The sequence below is a fragment of the Notamacropus eugenii genome, chromosome 1 (genome assembly GCF_028372415.1).
Source record: "Notamacropus eugenii isolate mMacEug1 chromosome 1, mMacEug1.pri_v2, whole genome shotgun sequence".
NCBI lineage: Eukaryota > Metazoa > Chordata > Mammalia > Diprotodontia > Macropodidae > Notamacropus > Notamacropus eugenii.
In genome coordinates this window covers 542,721,962-542,748,833 of record NC_092872.1, presented here as the reverse complement: position 1 = coordinate 542,748,833, position 26,872 = coordinate 542,721,962, and the positions used below count along the sequence as shown (strand labels likewise).

General features: G+C 39.2%; 1 protein-coding gene across 3 annotated transcripts in view; it reads right to left on the bottom strand.

Annotated features, from left to right (window-relative positions):
* Positions 1-26,872, bottom strand: part of CMIP (c-Maf inducing protein) — a 268,084-nt gene that overhangs the window by 47,756 nt on the left and 193,456 nt on the right. For all 3 annotated transcript variants that reach the window (XM_072634197.1, XM_072634196.1, XM_072634198.1), the window contains exons 4-6: positions 12,496-12,657; positions 7,246-7,287; positions 2,028-2,090 (exon numbers count right to left, since the gene is read on the bottom strand). In XM_072634197.1, the coding sequence (XP_072490298.1) occupies positions 2,028-2,090; positions 7,246-7,287; positions 12,496-12,657 (267 nt within the window). The remainder of the gene's footprint in view (positions 1-2,027; positions 2,091-7,245; positions 7,288-12,495; positions 12,658-26,872) is intronic.

Sequence of the window (26,872 nt, the reverse complement as noted above, 5' to 3'; positions counted from 1 at the left end):
CTAAAGACCCATATAATCCCTTTAAATATTCTTCCCCGATGAACAGTTAGGGGAGCAGTTCAGGGAAAATTCATCATGCTGGGACAAAGTGACTTTTATCTTAGGAAGCAGATGTGCTCCTATAGACTCCAGGATTGTGTCTCTCTCTCTTCTCTTTGCCCTTCCCGAAACTGTACCCTCATTCCACCTTTAGCTCCAAAAGGTAAAATGATACCATCTTCATACCTCTCTCATGCCTCATTCTGAAAAATGAGAGAAACATGGCCAAAGAGTCAAAGGGCAAAGATGCATGCATGCCCCATGCATATAGCTGGGGGTCGAGGCTGAGCATGAATCCTTTCTCTCCAAATATCAGAAGTGCATTCCTATTTTAATGTCTGCTTGCATGTGAAATGAAGAAGAAATAAGAAGAAAAGGAGGTTCATAGGGGGTATCTGGTCCTTTTTACAGATTTGCAGGAGAAAGTAGCATAAATTTAAGTTTAGATTATATGATATTACATATATTATATGAACTGAGCTGAGCTGACTTTTCTTAAGGGAACCAGATTAAGCAGTCACTTGAAGCTACATTCTGGTAACTGACCCTTCTTTGCAGTATCACAACCACTGAAGGGCCAATTCAGTCTCCCTGCCTTCTCCCTTCCACCCTGCCCCCTCAAAGTCTTGATCTACAAAAAATACTAAGTTTGCCTTTGATACTGCCAGTCTGTTTAGTTTTCAGTCTGGACTAAATTATAAAACTAGAGTAGGGGTCAGAATATTTAAAAAACTAAAAGCAACTTTCATTTCACAGGATATAAAAAACCCAAGTAGCAGGCCACATTTGGCCCATGGGCTGTAATCTGCCAACCTTTGAACTAGTGCAATAAAAAGCAACTGGAGACCTTGTAACAGATTTCTGTGTATTTAGAAATGTGCACTCAAGCATACATATGCACACGGACACAAATATAGGCAACTATACACATATTCAGGCATATCCACATATGCATATACATTATCAAGCATACAGGTCTCCATGTTGGCATGCTCTGTATAATGCAAACATATACAAACATACAAGTGACTATGAGATTACAGCATGTCACACAAAGATAGTGTTCTTAATTATTCCTGTGCTCTGTAACATTAATACACAAGCCCCTGCAGAAAATGTCTTGCTTGTGACGAAGGCACAGTAGTGACAACTGAGACAGATCAAAGTCACCATCTAAAAAAAATGCTTTCCTGGAAGCCACTTACTTCCCTATAAAAAAATTGACCTTCCTTTACCATTCAAAATTTCCACTTCTATAATGAAGCAAAAGAACCAAACCCTCATCCCTACCCCATCCCTTACTTCATATTAAACCTTCCCCCAATACAAAAAAAACCTGAGCCACAAAACATTTTGGCAATACTTTAGTCCTCACAGTGTCCTTCTGCTATATGTGCTTGGATCGTTTAAGGGCTATTTCACTAGGGTTTCAAGACCAGACTTCCATGTATAGAACAGGGACTGCAATTTGATAAGTGATATATAATCTCTAGGGAACGATGAGTACCCATCACAAGTCAACTTTTGCTTATGTATATGTGGATTATATATGGAAAAAATTTAAACTCTGACAGTTCCCCTGAAGCCTGCTGGCTTATGATTTCTGGCTAGTTTGCACTCAAGGAAGGCGAATTCCCTTTGTCAATAACTGGGACCCAATTTCATAAAGAAGGCTGGTCTGCTTGCCAAAAGATCTTTCTGCCATGTCCCAACAGATATGGAGTCCAACACCGGCTGATCTATTTGAGTTTTCCATCTCAGAATCTGTGTAATGGAAAGCTGATTATAATCATTGAGAAAGGGGCCTTAATCATCACTCATTCATCCAGTGTATGTTTCCTAAGTAACTTCCATGTTTGGGTTGATGTACACGATGCCCAGGTCTAGTTATATACTTCGACATATGATGTGTGTATGCTGTATGTAAGGGTACAGGAAGCTTCCAAACCAAAAGAGAAAGATTTCAGAAAATGAGTCTTTTCTGGTACCTTGCAGAAAAATTCACAGAGGTCAGGTGGGGGGTGATTGTTTTCCAGCAAAGGAGCAATTGCCTGAAAAATAATGAACAAATATTTCAGATTGACCCCTCAACAGGAATGCAGATAAAGAAACAGTTTCCTTCTGAGAGAAAATATGATCCCCCTGGCAACAGATGGGTGGAAAAAGAACCCTATCCCTGCACTTTGAGGTACAAAGCTAATTATCACACTGAGTTATCTTAATGCAAAGGTGTCAAACTTGACTGGTAGGGGGAAGAGAGAGGCCCTAAGTACAGCTCAACAAGATTAAAATATAACTCGGAAATGTTTAACAAAACAAATAAAAATATAATAAAATATAATCTGTGGATTTCTAAGTCCATATGTGGCCCATTAGGGAGAGTATGACTGCTCTATTAGAGCACTAGACTAAGAATTTAGAGACCTATATAGAGTTCAAGCTCTACAACCTATTACCTGTATGATCTGAAGCAAATCATTTAATGCCTCTCAACCTCAAGATTCTCATCTGTGAAATGGAAGTAATATTACCTGCATTCTCCACCTCACAAGGGTGTGATGAGAAACTAATGAAAGAATGGATATATAAGGACTTTAAAAACCATATTTGTATGTGAGGTGTTTAGGGAAGAAAAAACTGTTCAAGGAGAAAGGACCTGGGGGTTTTAGTAGACTGAAAACTCCATATGAGTCAACAATATAACACAGCAATAACCCCATCACAAAACAACCCCCCACAAAAAGAACAACAACAACAGAACTCAATCTTGGGCTGCACTGGAAATGATGATTATTCTACTGTATTCTCCCCTTGTTCCAATTACATTTGAAGTATTCAGTTCTGGGTATTTTATTTTAAAAAGGAAGTTAACAATTTATACATGTATGTGTACGCACACACATACATACATACACACACACACACACACACACACACAGAAGAAGGCAATCTATTTGGTAAGAGGGGCTAGGGTTGTGCAACCTGGAGAAGAGAGTATTTGGAGGGTACATGATCACTATCTTTAAATATATGAAGGGAAGAAGAATTAGATTTATTCTGCTTGAACCTATGGGGCAGAAGTAGGAGCAATTAATGAGTAGGAGCTTCAGAGGTATATTCCAGCTCAACATAAAGAATAATTTAGTATTTCAGCAGTAAAGAAAACATTAAGATGAATCTATATTATAATAAATAAAAACATAATGTGTAGAACCATGGAATTTCAGAGCTGGATGAGATCACCAAGATCATCTAGTCCAACCTCTACCAAAACAGCAATGTCCTCAAAAACATCCCTGAAACTGCTAAATCTTGGTTCAACACCTCCAGTGATGGAAACTCACTATATTGCAAGGAAGCTCATTCCTTTTTTTTTTTTAGTTTATCATAATGGGATTTTATTTGGATTGAATGATTAAAATTCAACAGATATTTGAAACTTTGCTACTTGATACAAGGCACTATCATTAAATTATGAGCTCTTTCAGAGTAGGAATTGTCTTTTGCTTTTTATTATATCCATGGTGCTTAGCACAGTGGTCAGCACATAGTAAATACTTAATAAATATTTATTAATTGTCTGATTGGTAGGTGCTATGAGGAATATAAAGCTGAATGAGACAGTCTCTGCCCTCGAGGAACTAGTAATCAGTTAGAAGAAATAAAACAGGTACATACTAGGGTGAGTATCTTTAGAAAGGGACAAAGTGCTTTAGGGATTGAGAAGGAAAAAAATATCACATCCAGGTACACAGTTTTAGCTGTGTGATCTTTCCAGTGTGGGTAACTGTTCTGTACCTCAGTTTCTTTACCTTTACAAAGAAGAGATTTAATGATCTTTAAGGGCCCTTCTAGCACTAACATTTTCAATAACCTATAACTCTCTGATTCTCAATTTATTTACCTGTAAAATAAGGATAATATTTAGTCTCTCTGCCTCACATAGGGTTCAATGAGGATACTGTTCCTCTTTTAACAACTCTAATTACCAGGAAGATGCTTATGAGGAAGTTTAAAACAACAAATTATTATTGTCATATAACACCTTGCAAAAAAGAGACTGTACAAGTAACTTAGAGACTGTGAGGGAGGTTAGGTAAGATTGCTGAAGTCTTCAGGTTACATACCATCTAGAGATGGAAACTACCGTGTTTTGCATCAGGCCCTTGCGGGTGTGTGTGTGTGTGTGTCTGTGTCTGTGTGTGTGTCTGTGTCTGTGTGTGTATCAGGGTGAGGGGGAGAAGACAGTTGCAGACATCACGGTAATAATCTTAAGATGACAAGGTCTCCTATAACAACAATAATTTATATTTGTGAGACACTTAAAAAATCACCTGTAAATGTATTATTGCCTTTCTGGATTCTCACAAAAACCTTGTGAAGGAAATAGGGTAGGAATTATCAACATTTCACAGATCATCTCCATTTTGGAAACTGAGCCAGGTGAACTGACTTGTAAGGTCACATAGCTAATTAGTTGTGGAACCAGGGCTCTCACCCAGGTCTCATGAAAGTCTTTCCATTATGTCACATGACCATTCTATGAGATCCTACACAGCATGTTATGATGTGGAGGCACTGTGCTCAAGCAAAAAAGAACTCTGGCTTTTGAGTAACAGGATACAGGCTGGAATCCTGGTTCTGTCACTTCTTAACTGTGTGACCCTGGACAAGTTTCACTTAATCATCCTGGGCCTTAATTTCCTCATCAATAAAATGAGGAGGGGTTGGACATGACCTTTAAGATCCTTTCTAGCTCTAAATCTATGATCCTATAGTCCTTGTGGATTTCCAATACCAAAAACAGATACAAATGAAAAATTGCTTGGGATTCTTTCATAATGTTGTCTTTCAAATTAGGGATATTCTTCATTATAATTTTTTCTTTTTTCTCTCCTGATTGTTAGGTAGAAGAAACACAATATAGAACTATCAACCAATCAAATCAATGAAACAACAAATCTATAATACACCTCTTAAATGCCAATTACCTAAGAACACTGAAGAATGGGGTCCCAGCCTTCAAGGAAGTTACAAGTTCTCTTAGTTCTCTAAGAGAAGATGGAGAATAGGCTGGTTTGCACTTTGAGGTGGTGAGGGTTAGAGGGTTTAGGTAGGTTTTTGAATGAATACAGAGAACAGAACCTTTCATCATTTCTTATAGCACCAGCAATCTATGGGTATATTTTCTTTGAGAATCAGTAACTATACAACATTTTTGCATAAGTTTAAGTGGGAAAGGCAGAAAAATGACCATCACAGAGGTAACAATTAGCAAGAGCCTGAACTCATTTTCAATATTTAAAACTGGTTTTACTTAGGAGGAATCTTTGTGAGGTTTTTTTTTCCTTTGCACCTCTGGATAATATAAAACGTATGTTATAGTGGAAAAGACCTTGGACAGGGAATTAGGAAACCTGGCTTCAGTTCCTGGCTACGTCACTTATGTGTTGAGCAAATTATTTTGCTTTTCTGGGCCTCACTTTCCTCTTCTGCAAAAAAAAGGGAGAGAAGAGGGGTGTTATGTCTTAAGGTCCTTTCCAACTCCTATGAATTTACGATTTTATCAAGTGCCTAACTTTCCTTAAAGTTCAAGTCACCTTCCTTCTCTATTGCTAGGCAACCCAAGGCAGCCAGTACTTCAAACAAAGGGAGAAATTGGACTTACTGATTCTGCTATTGATTTTTGCTGCAGTCTCTGGTGCTAATTCCCAATCTGGTCTCAGCTGGGGCCTGTGGACTTGCTCAAACTAAATCATCAAAGCTCTTTGCAAACAGGTTGGAGTAACGTTCCACACCACACTGCAGATGGTGCCTTTTTCCTGCCCTAGGGCTAGATTTCCATTCCCAGTCCACATTCCAGCTATCTCATCTCCTGCCAACTCCTGTCTGTCTCCCCGGCAACAGTCATGCCTCACACATGGAAGGTCTGTGAAGACAACTAAGAGGTGACCTTCTAAAGGAGTCAGGACTGTCAGGGTTTCTCCCCATCAGGAATCTTCCAAGGTCATAGACCTAAGCCCCCAGACAACTTTTCAAGAGTTAACTCCCCATAAGACAAGGAGGTATTTGGATAGCACAAAAAAAAAAAAACCCACAACAAAATTATAGTGTTTTTCATATGTTAGATCAGAGAATTCAGAAGTAGAATGTGCCTTTTAGATCATCTGGTCCAACTCTGTCATTTTACAGATGGGAAAACTGAAACCCAAAGAATTCTGTGAATGGCAAAGTTAGGATTTGAAAACCTATCTTCTGAACTCTAATCCAATGCTCCTTTACTGTCTCATCTACCAGGTCAAATGAGCCAAAGAAAAAGGAGCACCAGAAATTGGCTCTGTGGAATATGACAATTATTTCTCTTAACTTTACTCCGGGGAAGACTTTGGAGAAGGGTAGGTAGGGGATGGTAAGGCATGAATGTGTGCTGGCTAGGAGAAGCCTAGATGGTCCCAGCTATTCCTCCTAAGCACTGCAGCATTCAACCGGTCTGGGGAGCCCTGGCTCAGTGGGCTGCATTTGGTTTGTCAAGGCCAATGTGAAGAAGTAAGAGCTGAGTTTTTTTATGAGAAGGCACAGAGGGGCATCTAAGAGCATATATAGGCTGCTACTGGTTTCCTGGGAGCAGTTTGTTAGGCGTTCAGTGCAATTCACCCACTTGATGAGAGGCACATTTCATACGTTAAAATGGCCCAGAAAGATATCTGACTGCAGCATCACAGTAAAATACTAGAAAATCATAAAGAACAAGACTCTGAGATCATAGTAATGTACTAGAAATTATTACCTCACTCTAGAAACCAGCATCAATTAAGTCTAGGTTCTATTTATGGATCAATTAAAATCCTTTCACTGGCTGCTCCTCCTAGAAAGAAAAAGCCTTTCTTTCAACTGCTTTGATTGTGACTGAACCACTGCTATCATCCTTGCCATCTCCTTCCCTGCTCTCCCTTGTTCTACACTTCAATCTACCTTAAGAGAGTCTAAGAGCAGGAAAAGACTAATCTATATGCATCAACTAGAATCTTTGTGGGCCTCAGATAGATGCAAGAAGAAATCAAGTGTCCTCGAGTGTGTTCCAATGCAGATGGGAAAAATTCTGCCCAGAAGGAAGCAAATAAACCAGAATGAAATACATTTTTACACTGATCACCAGGGAACCCCCAGTGCTCACTAAGACCCAAGGGAGACAGAGTATATACTTACCACAATAATGTTTTCATGCTCTTGAGTGGTCAAGTTGGTATTCTAAAGGATTGAATAAAGGGAAAAAGGATTAATAAACTTTGCATTTATCATTCATAAGTACATAGGTATATGAAAAATAGAATGAAGGAGGCTTAGAAGAAAGCCAAAGATTTGGAGTTTGGAGTCTTTTGTAGTTGTCAAGTTGTTTTTCAGTTGTGTCTGACTCTTCATGACCCTATTTGGAGTTTTCTTGGGCAAAGACACTGGAGAAGTTTATCATTTTCTTCTCCAGCTCAACTGAGGCAAACAGAGTTTTACTGTGCTTTAAACCAACAGTTTCTGTTTTGCATGGCTCACCTACAATTCCAGGGACATATGACTGGTGGAAAAAACTCTCTTTGGGGTGGTACTATAGAATTCCGTATTTCTGCCTTCATTTGGGGACATTTATAAAGACGATAGCTTTTTTAAAATTCACACTTCTTACTTAAAATACTTTAAGGATCTATGATTTCATCAGTGTAATTATCACCTCAAATGACTAAGAAGGCATTCCCTCTACATCTTAATATATGGTCTTTGAGACTCACTGTAGCTAAATAATTTATTTTACCTTATGACCAACCTGGTAACAAGCCTCTGGAAATTAAGCTATGCTGATCTTTGGACCATCACTATATGTATACTTGAAGCCTTTCCAATTTGGTACATCCTGCCAGAATCTACTAGCATAGCCTCTGAGAATCATGGAGTGATCTTCCCATCATGATTTGAGAACCTAGTATTTACCTTCCCACCATGATGAGGCATCAAAGTAGGACTTTAATTGACACCAAGACCTAAGGTGGTTTCCAAGATATTCAAAGCAGTGATAGTTATTGCTTTCAAATTAAAAACAAAATAAAAGAAAAAAATCCTGAAAAAAATCTTGTTCACATCTCACAAACACAGAAGGTCTTTGATGTCAGAATCTAGCAGTTACTTTGAAGAATGAACTCCATCAGCATTTTCCATACAACTACTTTTTGTAAAGTCGATTAGAATTCTCTTTAGACCTTTGCTGACTTTAAAAATAATGAATAAAATGCTTACTGAAAAACATTTTTGGATAACATACTTGGACATCCATTCTACAAACTGGGACTACACCTATTAAAGAGTACTGAACAAGTTCTTAAGCAGAGCTGTAAGGTGGTCTCACAGTGGTATATATTCAGGTGGATTCTCCCTTTCTGATTCTGTAGGGAAAATGCACTGGAAGAGTGGATTCTCCAACCAGATGAGCCCCCTAGTAGGTTTTACTCCAACTGGCAACCAAAGACAGGGTGAGGGAAGAGGAAGTTTCACAAGCAAGCACTTGTCTTCCCTTCTGAAGGCAGGGAAGTCAAGAGCACTCCTATTTGTACCACCAGCTTGTCCTAGAAAGAAGATGGGATGGGAAGAGGGAATTGGGAGGATGACACCAAAACCATTAGAAAAAACTGACCTTTGTCATCAGGAATTTTCTGTCACTATACTATATGCCTATTGTGAGAAACAGCTGATACAATAATTCAATTAACTGAACAAGCATTCATGAAGTTTACCATGTTCTGGGCACTTTGTTAGGTGCTACGCAAAACTAAAGGCAAAACCTAAAATTCATTGCCTTCAAGAGGCTTATATAAGACCTACATTTATAGAAGTTTAAAGGAAAAAGCAAAATACATAAGTTAGTTTCTCCTTATGATCCAAGTAAGAGGACTGTCCATGGTAAGTTCCTCATGCACTGGAGGTATCAGTTCACTCAAGATTTGACTTTTGCAGATCCTGCCAAGGAACCAGTTCACCAGGAGTCTTGCATGGAAACCTATCTGATGGAGGCACAAACTCTCAACTTACAACTCATGAATTGTCTCCTATTGAGGACATTAATAGTCTAGCCTTGACATTTCTAATATTGACACTGTGAGCCAATGTCTGTATCATGACTCAAATAAAGCTCAATTCTCCAAGTTTGTCTGGGGTTAGAGGCACATCACCATGATTCTCAGAGGCCCTGACCAACTAAACCTGACGAGCCCACATTGCCTTCACTGAGGCCATAGAAACTCAACCACAGACATGCTCATATTTCAGAGCAGAGTCAAACATGGTTTGTTGCCGATGAATTCTGCTCTCTAAAAGAAAGTGTCAGCACTATGCTCTGCTAGCAGAATCTGCCCCCCATGCCTGTGCTGTTCAAAGCACAGTATTTAATTAGCAGGCCTGCATTCCAAGCTTCTCTACTGTGCTAGGAAGTTTTGATGTGAGTAGAGTCCTCCCCATCCATTCTACATGAAACACCATAGCCCTTCTTTACAATTGAATCTGTTCATTCATTCCTCTGTTGTGAGAGGCACCACCTTTGTTCCCATCAGTACCAGCAGGTTAGAAAGCATCAGTAAAATGTCTTTCCTGAATGCTTTGCAGTCAAAGATGTCTTGTGTCAAAGAGCTTTCATTTTTAGGTTTTAAAATGTACTTTACTATCTGCTCTATTAGGAAAAATTCCTGAATCTCCAGCCCCCTAAGGACTGGTCACCACAGGGAATTGGCATTTTCAGTTCAACAGGGAAACAGGAGATGCTAAGTTGCATAAAGTTGTTTCACTTCTCCAAAAATGCTCCTCTCTCATGTCAGACAAATTTTGAGCCTCTTTCTCTTTGTTTCTCTTTTCTTTTTCCTTCTTCCCTGTGACAGGTTTGTTAATGGCTCACATACTGTGCAGCCTATTCATGTTAGAAGGAGTGCCAAAGGAGTAAAATGAAATAATATCCTACCAAGTTGGAAGGAGGTAAAAAGATGGGGTTCTCTGGATGTCTGTCTGTTTGGCATGTCTCACTCCTGTTAGCTAGGAGAATCAGAACCAACTCCTTCACTGTAGTTTATCAAAGGACCATAATTACAAACAATTTCTTGCCTGATAGTCTAAATCTGTGCTGTGCTCCTCATCTGTGTGCACAGCCCTCACCATCTTTCTGACTGTCAGATTCTGCCCCGTGGTCCTCTCCCCACCTTAAAGAGATCAGAAGGGTTTACCATGCCTCACCTGACTCCCATTCAGGGGGAAAGGACCCTCCCCACCCAGTGGATGGGTACCATGCTTTGAATGGGTTGTAGATTCTTTGGTCAATTCAGGCAGGCAAAAAATCACAGAGTATGGCAAGGAAATCCAGCAGTGGGAAAGTTGGTTAAACAATTAGAAGAAAGGATGAGCTATGGTGTGCGGATGTTAGAAGGGCAAACAGCTGAGAAGAGGAAGTAAGGTACGGGACAATCAGGATGGCCTCAGAAGAGCCCATCAGATACGCTACAGGGACATGATGCTAGCTAGCAGTGGATTTAGTTTAAATTCTAGGGCCCTCAGCAAACACTTGATAAAGGCCTACCAGAGCCCAGTGCTAGATAAATATGGAAGATGAGTCCAATTTATCATCTGAAACAGAACCCATCCCTCTTCCAAACTTCCTTACTGCTATCAAGGACACTACCATTCTCCCAGGCATCCAGGTTCACAATTTTAATGTCATCCTAAACTTCAAACTCAGATATCCAACCCACTGTCCAATCTTGTCATTTCTACTTTCCCATCTCTAGTATACATCTTTTCTCTACTTACACAACTATCACACTCATTCAGGCTCCCCTTCTCTCCAGGACTCTTCCAATAGCCTTCTAATTGGTTTCCCTACCTCAGTGCTCTCCTCACTCCAATCCATCATCTGCTTAGCAGCCAAATGATTTTTCTAAAGCATAGTTTTGTCTGTTCCCTAACGCCCAATTCAGTGAATCTGGTGGGCTTCGTACTACCTTCAGAATGCCCTCTAAGACCCAGTCATGTTGGCCTATTTGGTGTTCCTCACACACAACATTTCATAGCCTTCATTTCACATCCATATGTTTGTCCTGGCAGCTCCCCCAGGCACGGAATTCTCTCTTCTCACTTTCATCTTTTAACTTCTCTGGCATCCTTATGAAGGCATAACTTCAATACCACCTTTAGGAAGCCTTTCCCAGTCTTGCCCCAACCCTATCCTAGCTCCAATTGCTAACACATTCCCTCTGAGATGATCTTCTATTTATTCTGTCTACATGTCTGCATCTATGTAGTTATTTATATGATATCTCCTCTATTATACTCTGAGCTCCTTGAGGGCAGGCATGGTTTTAACTTTCTTTATATTACCCATATTTAGCAGAATGCCTGACATGTAGTAAATGCTGAATAAATGCTTGTGATTTACTGAGTGGCAAAGTCCTGCCTGATCAGGAGGCAACAAAAGCTGTACACTGCCAGAGGCAGGTACAAGTAAGAGAGCTCTAAAGAGCAGAAATTACTGGAGGGAAGTGTAAGCTGTAGCCACTAGGCACTTACTAACACTAGAATCATTGAGAACTAAACACCAGTGGCCAAGGCTACTTATACACAGTGAACGTGCGCGCACACACACACATACGCACACCTGCCAATGGAGGCTACTACAAACTTGGCTCCCAGGAAATTCTCCCCCTACTAGCCTCTAGCCCTCTAGCCTCCTGGACAAAGGCTGAAATATATTCCTAGCTCGGGCTATCTTTTGGTCTCTTTTCCTTTACCTCTTATGCTAAACAGGTACCTTCTAGACAGTATGTATCTACACTGTCTCTCAGGCCCTCCTAGGGCAGTAATAGCACTGAAATGATGCAAAGAGCTTCTATGCTCAACTTGCTCACAAAATCAAGGCCTTCAGTCTTGCTGTATGCTTCCTCCTCAACACTGGGTAGACTAAGGTAATAAAAGACTAGTTTGGGCTGAAACACACAGTATAATCAACAGGAAGAAAAAAAAGGAAAGGATTCCATGGATGGATTTCAGGAGGTTGCTGAACCTGGATGGAGAAAAAAAGATTATATCTTTATTTTCACTAATATCTAACTGAAATTTAGCCTTTTTTTCAAATTATGAATCTAGATAACAAATATTCTGAGAATAGGTCCACCAGAGGCTTCACCAGACTTGTAAAGGGGCCTAAGATTAAAAAAAAAATTTTTTTTTAAACTCCTACTTTATGAGCAATTCTCTGGGAAACATAACCTTTTGCAATTTGTTAGCAACCACGAGTCCAGCTTGATTTTTACTTCTTGTCCATTGTTTGGGTAAAGAGGTAGAGCTCACCAGAGGGTAAAAGGAAAAAAAAATCCACATTTTCTATGTTTTTATAAGGTTAAAAATAGGTGGTATGGCCCCAATCCAGGAGCAAAGCCTTACCTCGGAGAGCAGTTTGGAGACTATCTCCAATGGAGCCTGGTGGATGGAGTCATCCTGTAGTGGGGATGTCAGGGCCATGTCTACCAGAGTCCGGATCTCCTTCAAGACGACTTCCCAGCGGCTTGGATTGCTCAGGACTTTCTTATACTTGTAAATCTTTTTCTGTTTGGGGGAAAAAAGATATATAGGATGTGGTACACTGGAAAATGATCATAAAATCAGAGAAACTGCTGTAATTAACTTACTTTAGAGACCATGTAGTCTATCCCCCTCATTTTACAAATGAGGAATATCCACCACCAAGGAGGAGGTGAAGTAATCTGCAGGAATAATCGATGGCAGAGCCAAGACTAAACCCCTAGCTCCCAGGCCAGTGCTCTTTCCACTTAATAATAATGCTTCCAGTTATTTTGTAATAGTGATGTTCTTTGTAGTGAAATTTAGCTCTTTATAGAAATTTCTTTACATAAATTTTACCTTTGAAATTATAATTATTTAAACTTACTAAGAGAATAAACATGTATGGACTAAAGAAGAGTTTTTACCTTGGTTTTATAAGGTACCACTTCCCCTTATCCCCATTTCAACATCATCCTCATGGAGAATAATATCAGTAAAACCTCACGTTCTGCATGGGGTTATGAAATCTTACAAAATGAACTACTGCACTAGTCTAAAACACTGGACCAAAACAGTCAAAACACACACTCCATTGTCACCACCACCTGATGCACAAAACAGGAAAAGCCTCACCTTCCTTTAGCTGTTGAATTGTCCTGATCCAATGAAGCAAAAGCAGATTGTGGGGCAGTGGCTGGGTATCCTGTGGTCTCTGTGCCACACTATCCCCTATTGGTCTCCAAGCTCCTCAAAGCCTGACTGCACAAAAACTGATCCCTTGGAAAACTACTGGGTAATCCAGGGACCAATTCTTTCCTCCTTCAGAGCTAGATCTTCCACACACACCAGCAGAGATTGCTCTGGAGACAGGGAAGCAATTCTAACTTTCCTAACTCCTTCATTATGCATTTTACTCCTTGGGGTAAATCTAATTTTAGTGTCTTAACACTAACAGCCAACTAGAGTGACAAGTTACAATCCTCAAGCCAGACCTGCAATAGAGAGTGTGTGCAGCATGTCCTCCTCCTGAATTCACCGTATGCAGAAGAAATATTTAGCACCCTCAGGTGTTGCCTGTACCGTTAGATTACCTAATCTGGGAATTAATTTGATGTAATTAAAAAAAAATACAATGAATGGGGTAAACGGAGTCACAGGGTCTCAGAGATGAAACAGATTCCAGAGACCACCTAGTCCAACCTATATCTGAAGGCTAAATAGAGTAAGTCTGATTGTTCTTCCACTTAACAGTGTGTTAAATACTGAAGAGGATTTTTTTTAATTTGCTTTATTTTGTACTCCTAGCACTTAGCACAATGCCTGGCATATAGAAGGTATTTCAAAAATATTTGTTGACTGTTTAGGATCACATCATCATGACTCTTATTCTAACCACCAAACTTCCAAAAAGGGAAAAGGAGTCATTTATAATGAATCTAGTCATTTGGGTGACTACAAATATCTCCAATCAGACTCCCTTGGATGTGTTTCCATATTCAGGGTGGGACTGAACCTAATCCTCCACTTCACCAGAGGAAGGAGACCTTTCTGGCATGTATCACATCCCAAATGAAGCCTATCAAGATTCTACCCACTTACTATGGGTCCCTCCCCCCACTCAGCACACACTAAGGCAAGGGGAGCTGACATGGGTATCTGGCCTTACTGCCTTCGATCTTTCTTCAGAGACTCAGCCTTGCTGCATCTGGAGCTTGTGAAAACAGTAAAAGAGCTGCACATATGGCAGACATCTGGGCACATCCATCTAATTTGTACCCATGCCGTCTTCCCTTTTTCCTGTCACAAATATGCCCTCCCCGTGTACTACAGGAAAGAAAGAGAGGAAGAGGGATAGCAGAAAATCAGGCTCATGTCAGTGAAGCATTCAAGTTGAACATGTGTTCAGAGAATTGTGAGGATTGCAACAGTGCTCCCTCCCCACCACCTGCAACATCATTTAACTTCAGAAATGCTTTTCTGGGGTCTCTGGGATCCCTTCTCCAATCACTTATAGGGTTCCTATAATCAACAAGGGTGTATATATCCTTATCAAACTCATCCACAGCAATGGATAAGTATATGAGTGAAGGTGAGTCTTGATAAATGTGTGTGAGTCTATATGATTGCATCTAAGTCTGTGTGTGCACATACATCTAAGCATGCATGCTCTCTCCCCAGTCCTGCCATGTCTTACAGAGATAAGAAAATTGCATCTTGCAGGAAGGAGACCTCAGACTGATGGGCAATAGAGAGCCTAGTCAAGTCACTAATTCAAATGAATTATTGTTTTAATTACATATATATATGAATCAAGGGTTCAGTCCATTTAAAATCATTTCAAGACTACCCTACTCTGTACCTTTCAGATATATTCTGGGCTTTATCTCTTCTCTAACCTTCTCTTCCTAACAACTCCAGAATCATATATGTTCTCTCTTCTAGAGGAAAAAAGGCATTCAGTGAAGAACCATTTATGGCTCAATCTCACTTCATAGTTATTACAGACTGGCAGCTAGAGGGTGTCTAGTCTACCCTCCTCGTTCTACATACAGTTGAGGAAATTGAAGCTCTAAGAGGTAACTTGCCCTAAATCTCACAAATAGTCCATGACAAATCAAGGAACTGAACCAGTTCCTATGATGCCCAAGCCATCAAACGTTCCTTTTAAATCTTATAAACTATAGACAGTACATTTCAGTGGGAGGCTGAAAGCTCCTTAAAGGCAAAGACTTTCAATTTTGTCTTCGTAACCCCAGAGTCTAGCATAGTTTCTGGCACACAGACGTTCAATAAATGTTTATTGATTCGATTGTGTACCTCCCCTTCCTCCTATCCCTTTGCCCTAAATTGAACTCAGAGCAGAAAACCAGAGGAACAATGAATCATAGACAAGATGACAAGAGAGAGGTATTGAATGTCAATTCTGATCTCAAGTCTGCAGCCTAGCAATTAATGTGTGCATTGGTGTGGTCCTGTTCTTGCATCACAGACCACAAAGCATAGCACAGAAGCAATCTAACTATCTCTCTCACTTGATAGTGGAAAAAAAGCAATATTTGGCCAGGAACCAGGCTGTTACACAAGAGATGTCCCCAGTAGGAAAAAAAAAGTTCTTGAGGCTGAACATGATAATGAGGGTGAAAAACTCTGCATAGAGTATCAGTTTGGGGGGTGGGGGTTCCACTTGATCCTAACATGCCCCTAATGTACTGAAATTCATGCAGCACAGCAGAGATGGGAATCTGTCACAGATGACACTCCCGAGGAATCTGTACTTTTATTCCTGGAAAGGGGACAAGATGGAAAAGGGGAAAGGAGGAAGGTAATGTTGTGCTTCTAGAAGTATCATAAGGCAATTTCTCAACATAGAAGGCTCAGCTCTTGATGATGTCTACCGACAAACACTTCCAGAGCTATGTCATCAGAATACTATCACAGGGCATTTCCCCTAAAATTAAACTCACTTTTAAAAATTAAATTTAAAATCACTCATTCATTCATGCATGAGAATGCAACAATAGGAGAGAAGGATCATAGATTAAGAACTAAAGAGATCTTAGAAGCTATATAGTCCAACTCCCTCAATTTGTGGATGAGGAACTTGAGGGCAGGAGGGGCAGTGAGTGAAGCTATTTGTCTAAGGTCAGTATGTTAAAAGCAGATTTGAACCCAGGTTTTCTGACTCCTAATCCTAATTCTTTCCGTTGTACCACACTGCCTCTATCATTCACTTTAATAAGCAACTAACCCAGGATAAGCTTTAGGTCAACTCTGCTTTAAAGCAAAGTTGATGTATGAAAATTTAGAAAACTTAGGCCATGATAAATTATTTTCCATACAAAAGACTTCTTAAAAAATTTTTACTTTAGGATTTCTTTAAGCAGTATGTTTACAGTGTATAAATTAAATGTTACTTCCTTTAGAAAAAAATGGTTTACATAGATTTCAGGAACATACCTATTCCCATTTTTTCCAGTTGAAAGTGATTTCTTCCTCCTTGTTTTCTCCTAACACTTTATGCTCTTTGCTGTTTAATGCCCGTGTCACATCAAGCAAGTCATTTTATCTCTAGGAGCCTCAGCTTCCTCATGAATAAAATGAGGGGTCTGGATCAGATAGTTTTAAAGGAATCTCCCAGCTTTAAATCCTAGGATTCTATTACCATGAACTTATCCCACTCAAGTTTGTATTACATTTATTTGTGTCTATGCCTCATCTCCCTCTATTATCTAAGTTCTTTAAGAGCAGGGCCGATGTTTTACTTAATTTTTTCTAGTCATCAGTTCCTATCCCAGTGTTCTGCATATGGTAAAGGTTTAATAAACATTTGCCAAATGAATGCATAACTAATTCATGGATATAGCCTTGCATTATTGGTGGCTGCAAAAGGCTCACTCATTCTACAATGGGGAATGTATATAATCTATGGAATTAGAATAATAATACTTGCATTTCCTATCTCTCAAGGTTGTTGTGAAGAAAGCACTTTGTAAACCTCAATGAGCTATAGAAATGTGAAATTTGTTAGGATTTGCTGAAATACAGAAATTGTTATTATTTTAATATTTAAGTAATATTCCATATTGTTGTGGAAATGCACCTCTGATTCATCTCAACAACACAATGAAAAATCAGATGTGAGAAGGAAGTGAGTCAGGAAGGATACATGGCAGGGTTTCCACAATGCATGACAAGCCCTTTTATCCTTTAGCATAAGCTAGGTTGATTCTATCCTTTCTACCTCCTGCCATCAGGAGAAATGCTAGGTTTACTGTTCTATGAAAAAGCTATCAAGAAGCAGAGGCTGGCCTGCTCCAGATATATATTATAAGGGTCTCTGAGGAAGAGAAAATGGGTGTGTCCTTGATCAGAGAAAGATATTGGGGAAAGGTGACATCAGTTTGCTCCTATGAGGAATTAATCACATTTGGTCAGGGTGACAGAGTTGCAGGTAATTCTTGATTAGCCACTGATGTCCTGAGCCTTTACTGATTTAACAAGAAGGAAATTCTAGGGAGATATGTCCCCTTATCCACCCTCTAAATCAACCCACCCAAAGTAAGCAGCAGCTGGAAAGTGAAAGACAGACATATAATCTTCAAATGTGCTGCATCAAGAAACAGAAATGTGACTAAAGAAAACAAAGGCACAGCAGCTGCCTGAGATAGTCCAGGCAGTCACAGAGGAAGTCTGTTTTGGCAACCAAATACTTTTGAAAGTACTGAGGGATCAATAGCCAAGATATAGGAAAGCAGAAAAGATATCAAAATCTTGGGGAGTTGTGGAATTTGTTATTACAAAAAAAGGCAAATCTCAAAATATTAGTAATTGTTAATCCTATATCTAGTTTCCCATCTCTACATAATCATTCATCTCAAGGTTTTTACACATTATATTTTACAGCAGATCATATCTTTACAGTCAAACAATTGACTGTATAGAACATAAGATCCCACTGTATTTACTTCTTGATTATAAAAAAATTATTTGATTTTGTACAGTAAAATCTACTTTAAAGTCTCTCCTCCAACTAGTTGCTTATGTTAAAATAAAATAAGATTCCTAAAGATGTAACAGTGATAACTGAGAGTTTTCTGATGATTAAAATACATAATTCTTCAAAAAGGTTCAGCCTATCTACGTAGGAAAAAACAGGTGGCTAACAAATGCCCATTGTCCTAAAACTATGCTTCTGAAGTAGAGAATTGATCTGTCAGAAAATAAATCTTAGAAACTGTGGATGGACAATGAACTGAGTCCAGAAAAATATAAGAGAGCAGACTGGGGTGCTTTTGGGAAATTATGCAGTGTTTTTAATGACTCCAAGCTTCTCTCTGAAAGACCCATTCTTTAATATTAATATTCTTCTGGAGATATTGTATGACTGTAAGTCATGGAACATGATAGTCATCAAAGAATTAAAGTTATAGTATACTCAAAAGGCATAGGAGAGTGAACAATGGCTATTAAGTAGAGTACAAAGGAACTACCAAGGAGGAACCGTCAGAGAAGCAGAAGAATTTCGACAAGAAAATGACTGAAAGTATGAAAGAAAAAAAGGGGTAGATCAGTCACATAGCTGGGGCACTGGGAAAGAGATCAGCAGTTCAACTGCTCCACTGGTCTCTGTGTCATATCAAGGGAACCCCCTGGGAAGAATTTATGGAAAGACATAGACAAGAGTCATGGAGGAGGAGAAGGCTTGGATGAGTTGTGAACTGTATGGGGGAGTACCTGTATCAATGACATTGTCAATCTCTGCAAGTATAAACCTGTATCAGTCCTGCTGTTAACAGGTACGGATGATGAAGAGTTCTCTAAGGACAAGAACTATATCATAATATATCTGTACTCAGTGCCCTTGGGTTGGCAGCTGATAAAAAAGAGCACACTCACAAAGGGCTTTAAGGTTAAGAAAGTGCTTTCCTCACAACTCTGAGAGATTTACTATTATTCTGATTTTGCAATAAGGAAGCAAGAGAGGCTCAGAGAGCTCAAATGATTTCTCCAAGCTCACAAAGCTAATAAGTGCTAAAGTCAGGATTAGAATCCTGGTTTCTTTTGATCCCAAGCCCAGAACGCTTTCCATTATGATACACATCAATTTTGATTAAGTGAATTAAAAAATGAAAAAGAAGACTGAAACATGGTTCTGAACCACAAAGGTGCTTCAGTCTATTTGGAAGGACAATGAGTGAACAAGACAGAATGTAATAAAGGATTAATATGAATGGAACAGAGATTAAGGATTAGGGTGTACAAAGCCATTAACTTTAAGGTGCAGAAAGGGAGTATAAAAAGAGTTAGAAGAGTTAGAAAAATTACTAATAGTGGTATAAAATGAGAAGAAAACCTAATTGCTTTCCAGTGGTCTAATACGGAATACACTGGAGGGTGGAAGACCAACTAGCAAGCTGTTACAGTACTTCAAATGAAAGGTGATGAAGACTTAAGGAGTGTAGTGGAAAGAGATCTGGCGATTTGGAATTGGAGGACCTGGGTTCATGTGCTAGTTGTATGTTCCCTCTTTGGGCCCTGGTTTCACATATGAAAAATGAGGGGACAGGGCTAGATAACCTTTGATGTTCTTTTTAATTCTAATTCTATGATCATATGATCTCAATGAAAAGTAACAGCAGTCTAGACGGAGAGAAAGGAATAATATGAGAAAAGTCAGAAGGAAGGAAGATACAAGATTTGGTTTTCTTGGAGTAAAATGCACCTTCTGTATAATATAAAGTAGGAGGGCAAGATGGGGATGGGTGACTGGAATAGACTTAAGTGGTGACAGTGGAAATGAAAATGATACAAGAGAAATATGAAGAATGAAAAAGGAGCAAGACTTGATGCTTAATTGTAAACCTGGAATGAAAGAGCAAGGAATTAAAGAAAACTACAAATTTCATGTCCAGATAACTAGGAAAGGGATGATGCTCATTACAGAACAGAAAAGTCAGGAAAGTCTGTTTGGGATGGGAGGAGATGGAGATGAAAAGAGAGGAGGAGGAGGAGAAAAAGAAAATTATCTAAATAGCAAGCTTTTCCACCGTATCACAATGCCTTCCTTGTACTTGGCCTAAGAAGTGAACTCCAGAATCCTATATCCCAGTCTAGCTGTTTATTCTACTTATATAACCTACATCATGGGTACTTATACTATGTTTGGTCTTGGGCATGACTTATTGCAAAACTAGCATGGCTGGGCTCCTCTTGTGCCAAGCCCTAGACATGAGGTCCTTTGACTCTCTAATTCCTTTTTGGCTGCTAGGAATAAGCCTCCTTACTGGCCACACCAGTCTCTTGGTGGCTTTGTGCTGGCTTGTATGTGGTTGCTTTGTACTGTTCTCATTTACTTTTATGAAAAGTAGCCAGATGTGATTGTGGGCATCAGGGAAGATGCCTATGGATAAACATGTCAAACCACCCTCTGGTCTGGTTTCCACGAAGGCAAGGGGGAGGATGATGGACTAGTCTACTCTCATTGTGAGTCAGTGCTACTCTCTCTTTCTTACTCAACTTGTTCCACTAATGGGTCACAGCAATGGGATGAGCCAGATGTGGTCAAGCTCATTCATTCATTCATTCATTCAGCATGTGTGTGATGTTTTAAGTTTCTGAGTGGAGAAATGTAAAAATAATGAGACACAGTCCTTACCTCCAAAGAGTCTGCAGTCTAATGAAGTGATAATTATACCATTTTATTTCATTCAATAAATACTTTTGATTTTTTTCCCCAATGATTTGTGATATAAATGTGGGCAACATACCATTAATTCAGGCTTTCAAAGTCCTTCTGTGCTATAGTAGAAGGTTTTGTGAGTAGCCCACTCCCCAACCCCCCCAAAAATTACTTTTTTGGTCAGTATCTCGAGTCATTCTATGGAAGACATATGCCCAAAGGGACATTTTTTTAAGTCTGGTTAAGTCAGGGAGTGGTCGAATTATATTGACTGAGCCTCTGAGACCACAGAGTCAACTTCACATCATAAAGGGACATCAATTAATCAGTCAATATAAGAACAAGGCCCCTTTTATATCCAGGCACTATGCTAAGCACTTTACAAACATTATCTCATTTTACATAAATATGAACTAGTCCCTGTTCTCAAGAAGTTTGCATTTTACTAGGGCCAAAATAGAACACGGATAAAGATAAACAAAAGTAGGACTATGTCTCCATTTTTTTATTCCTAAAATCTGATCACTTAAATCATTCTGCTATTTCCCCCTCCACTTACTATGTATAGAGAAAATTGGACTGTCAGGGAAGGAAGTTACCTGGGGAACACTTAGCTATCTCTCTAGAAACCACTCATATAGCAGAGTGTTTCAGAAGATCTGGATGGTGCTGAAGCTGAAGAAAAGAGGAGCATATCAAACTTTTCATGATATATTTGCTGTCATTAACACTATGAGAGAGAGGCCTGGAACATCCTACTAATAAAATTTTTCCAATCACCTGCTCCTTGGATCTGTCACTTAAATATCACACTCACGCTTTTCTTCTTCTTGCTCTTCTTCTCCCTTTCCCTCTCCCTCTCCTCCTTCTCTCTCTCTCTCTCTCTCTCTCTCTCTCTCTCTCTCTCTCTCTCTCTCTCTCTCCTGCACAAAGAGTTAATGCAGATAATCTACAGTTTTAATTTAGTCCAAATCATCAAATGTTTTTAGACTACCTACTATGTGCAGATCTCTGTGTGTAAAACTAGGTAAGAAAGTTAGGATAGAATATGATCCCTTTCCCCATAAAATGTACAATTCACTGATTTGATTGGCTTTTTTCCCTCCCACTGAAATTCATGGAATGGGAAACTCTCAAGATCTCCTTTTGTCCTGGTTCCCCAGGACAACTGCAGAGGATCAACAACACAAAATCACAGCCTCAGATCTGAAAAGGACTTCAAAGGTCATCTTCACCTACCCTATATCTGCCCAAGAATCCTTGAAAGACTCCAGTGAGAGAGAACCCCCTCCCAAGTATCTGTTGCACAGCTCTCATTACGAAGTTTTTCCTCACACCAAACCTAAATTTGCCTTTGCGACAACTACTTATTGTGTCTAGCTCTGCCCTTTAGGGTCAAACAGAAAAAAAAAGCTAATTCCTCTTCCATAGCCCCCTTATTTTTTCTGCTTACGGCTAATCCTAAATTCTTTTAATTGATCTTTATAAAGCATCATGAACTCAAGTTGTTTTGCCACCCTGGCTACCCTCTTTAGACATTATTCAGTTTCTCAAAGTCCCTTCAAAAAATGTAGAACCCAGAAGTGAACAGAATACCCCATGTGGGCTATGAGCAAGAAAGTGTGATTTTCCTGAAGGACAAGTCTGAGTCTTTCACTCCCCTACTAAATAAACCCCAGTGCCTCCCTATTTTAGGTCCAAATATAAAAATCCCTCTGCTTGGTACTTAAAGCCCTTTACAACCCCAGCCTATCCTTCTAAACTTGTTACATAGCACTCCTTTCCTGAACTGCACAGTCTAGCCATGCTTGCCTTTTTGCTATTATTCACGAATGAAACTCTATCTCCTATCTCAGTGCCTTTAGTATATCTATTCTCCAGATCTGGAATCTTCATCCCTGCCTCTTAGAACCCCTTATTTCCTTGAAGGCTAGCTGGAGTATCATCAGCTGCATAAGGCCTTTCTTGATTTCCTTAGTTATTAATATCTTTTTCTTCCCTTTCTCCCCAATTCCAATGTAGCTGTATGAATGATGGGATAGACCCACTCTCATGTGGATATTAGTCCTTCAGTATGCCGCTTGACTCATTTTCTTATCTATCTTTATCATCTTAAGCTCTAGAGAAATCCAAGGATATGTTTTGATATTTACTTTTTCATTTTAAAAACTGCAGTCCTTCTGATTAATTAGCTTGACCACCACTGTCTCAGGAAAGAGAACTAATCACACCAAACAAATGCCACCAATGGACAAGAATATCAGCTTTGCAGAAGCCACAATATACCCAGAGGTAGAACTAGCAGGTGGCACACGTAAAGCAGCTCAAACAATGGTCAATCACCACCTTGATTATTACCTCCCTCTTCAAATGCTGGTGGCAGCAGCCCAGAACTTTTTGTCCAAGAACCCCAGGAATAGAAGTGCCTCTGCAGGTGTGGCAGCCCTAACCTTCACAATATCCAAAACTACTGAAGACTCAGAAAAGACAGTTCTTGCCACCAAAGTACTTGGCACTGGGAAGCTGTTCATCATCAAAAATTCTTAGGGTGTAGCAGTAAGGCACGTGGCAATGCATCTTCTTTAGTATAATCTCCACTGATAATATCATAGCCATTTCTGATGATGAACAGTTAGACAGTGTTTCCTATCTTACTGCAGCGATTGCATTAGTTATTTTGCTGACATCACAATGCAGACTTAGGTAAATCTAGAGTCCATTTGAGTGTCCATCATGGCTGCCATTTTCAGTTTGGAGGGCAGATCTCCTGACTCTGCTACCTCTGGTAGTAATCTGGATGCTCTTAGATGAGTTACTTAACATCTAGGTCTCAGTTTCTTGATCAATAACATAAGAGGGTTGGAAAGTAAATGAAAAGAATAATGAGAAAGAGCTAAATGCTATATAATGGTCAATCATTACCCCAGAGAAGAGATGAGAAATACACCTTTTTTTCTTTGTTATAAGGAAAGGGCCACTGGTGATGGGTTTAGCAGGGGCATAATTGAAATTACTATGATACAAGTAAAACTTTTTTTTAAATGACAGAGCTGAACTAGACATCTGTGATCCCTCTTAGTTTTAAAGCTATTAACTCAGGCAGCAAAGACCAGTGCATTTAAAGCCAGATGACAGCTCTCTTCCTCTGTATGACCTTTGGACAGGTCTTTTTTTCCAGTCTGAGTTTCAATTTCCCCCACTGGTAAAAAGAGAAATAGAACCATTTTGAGAATGAAGATCCTTTCTTAGTGTCCAAAAATTCCTAAGATTCTTGTCATGATCATTATAATATTCACTGATTAAATGCGATAAAGTAAGACAGCATATATACAGATTTATGGACCCTTTTAGATTAACTCCACCCATCCTCACTCCTAGGAAGCGTTTACCCATAGGTTGTGAACTGCTGGACTTCATGATCACTAAGGTCTCTTTCATAAATTCTATGACCCATGGCAACTATGTAACTTCTTTCTATGAAACCAAACAAGGCTTGATTTTGAGATACAATTTAACAGATTGGGCTACAGAATTTTCCTCTGACTACCAGTAAACAGAGATAACAGTTCTTTTTTTAACTTTTTCTTTAAATCATTCTTCATACATAAATTAAATGTGTTGAATTTAAATGATGCAAAATAGAATTCAGGAAAACAGATTTTTTTTAAAAAAATAAATGCATGTTCCTATCTTATAGAGGAAAATGGGGTGTTCAGGGGCAAATTGTCCCCTATAATTATGGTAAATGTTATTTGTTTCCGTTAGAAAGGCCCATTTTATCGCTATATACATTGTATAGTATCCATCCGAAATCTTTCAAGCCATGTTATAGAATTTTAAAGTGGGAGCCAATGTACGTAGGAAAATTACTGTGTCTAGTTACTAGTCCATCAAAATAACCAACAAATTTGTTGTTTTTGCCTTCTATTCACTGACTCCCTTATTCACTCACTCATTCATTCATTCAATAAATATTTACAGTCCAAAGCCCACAGGGAATAAATACAAAGATGAATAAGGTTCCCTGACTTCCTGGCGCCTGCAGCCTAGCAGGGGGGTAATATGTGGATATAAATGATTGGATGCAAAGCAGAATCTGTAAGTATCATAAGTATGAACAAAGTACCACAGGATTTGAAAGGAGGAGATGACTTTTTTTTGCCCTTTCCTTTGAGCTCAGGATGAGGTAAGCAAGTTCTCCTCCCAAACATAAAAGGGGTAAAAAAAATCCTTCCTCTTCTCCCCAATCTCAGAATCTCTCCATCTAGGCTGACACAAAATTAAGCTTCTACATGAGATGAAGGCTCACTAAGAACCAGCAGTCTCCGTGGTAATTAGAAACACGGATTTCCTCCCATACTTTAAAAATGACTCAGAATTTGGAATTATACAAGGGGGGAGGGTGGTGGGGGTAGAGAAACATGGGACTAAAATGTCCATACTCTGACCCAAAGTCCTGTTGCTAGGCATATAAGCCAAAGAGGTCAAAGGAAAAAAGAAAGATCCCAAATATACCAAAAGATTCATAGCAATGTTTTTTTATTATTATTATTATTTTTAATGTTCTATAATCACTACAATAAAACTTAAGATTTTTACCCCCCTACACCTATGCCCCACCACCCCCCTCCCTCCCCAAGATGGCATATAATTCTGTATAGGATCTACATATACTTTCCTATTGAATATGTTTTCACTACAGTCATGCTATGTAGATGACGTAAAATAAATGGAAGAAATCATATAACAAATCAAAACATATTACACACACACACACACACACACACACACTCACACAAACATGATCTGCTACATTCTGCGAATGAATTCCATAGTTCTTTCTGAGTGTGGAAGGCATTTTGCCTTAGAAAACCACTGGGATTTTTTTTTTTAAGTTCTTGCATTATTACGAAGTTCCAAGTCTACCAGAAAAAACTCTCACACACTGTGGTTGTTGTTGTGCATAAAGTTCTCCTGCTTCTGCTCCTTTCACTCAGCATCAGATCATATAAGTCCCTCCAGGCCTCCCTGAAGTCTTCTTGTTCATCATTTCTTATGGTGCAATAGTACTCCATTACATTCATGTACCATAATTTATTCAGCCATTCCCCAATTGATGGGCATCCCCTTGATTTCCAGGTTTTGGCAACTACAAAGAGTGCTGCTATAAATATTTTTGTACATGTGGGACCCTTTCCCATTTTTATGATCTCTTGGGGATACAGTTCTAGTAGCGATATTGCTGGGTCAAAGGGTATGCACATTTTTGTAGCCCTTTGGGCATAGTTCCAAACTGCTCTCCAGAATGGCTGGATGAGCTCAAAGCTCCACCAACAATGAATTAGTGTTCCAACTCTCCCACATCCTCTCCAACATTTATCATTTTCCAGTTCTGTCATGTTTGCCAATCTTACAGGTGTGATGTGGTACCTCAGAGTTGTTTTGATTTGCATCTCTCTAATCAAAATTGATTTAGAGCATTTTTTCATTTGATTATAGATACCTTTAATTTCTTCCTCTGAAAATTGCCTGTTCATATCCTTTGACCATTTATCAATTGGGGAATGACTTCATAGCAATGTTTTTTGTTGAAACAAAGATAGGACAGGATAGGGGATGGACCTATGATTTCATTGGTATAGAGAAATTTTGGGTAAGGAAACTACCTCTCTGCAGCTTAATCTTAGAGTGTTGCCTATGATCCCTAAGAGTTAAGTGATTTGCCTAGGGTCACAAAGTGAGTATGTGGCAAAGGCTAAATTTGAATTCAGATTTTCCTAGCTCTAGACCAGCCCCATACTTATGATCAATCAATCAGTAAACATTTATTAAGTGCCTACTATGGCACTATGCTAAGAGCAGGGGACCAAAAAGGGGCAAAAGACAGTCCCTGCCCTGCAGGAGCTGACAATTTAATGAGAGAAACAGTATGCAAACAAACATATACACAGCAAGCTATATGGGATAGCTGGGAAATAATTAACAGAGGGGAGGTATCAGAATTAAGAGGACTGGGAAAAGCTTCTGAATAAAGATGGGATTTTAATTTTAGTTGGGACTTAAAGGAAACCAGGGAAA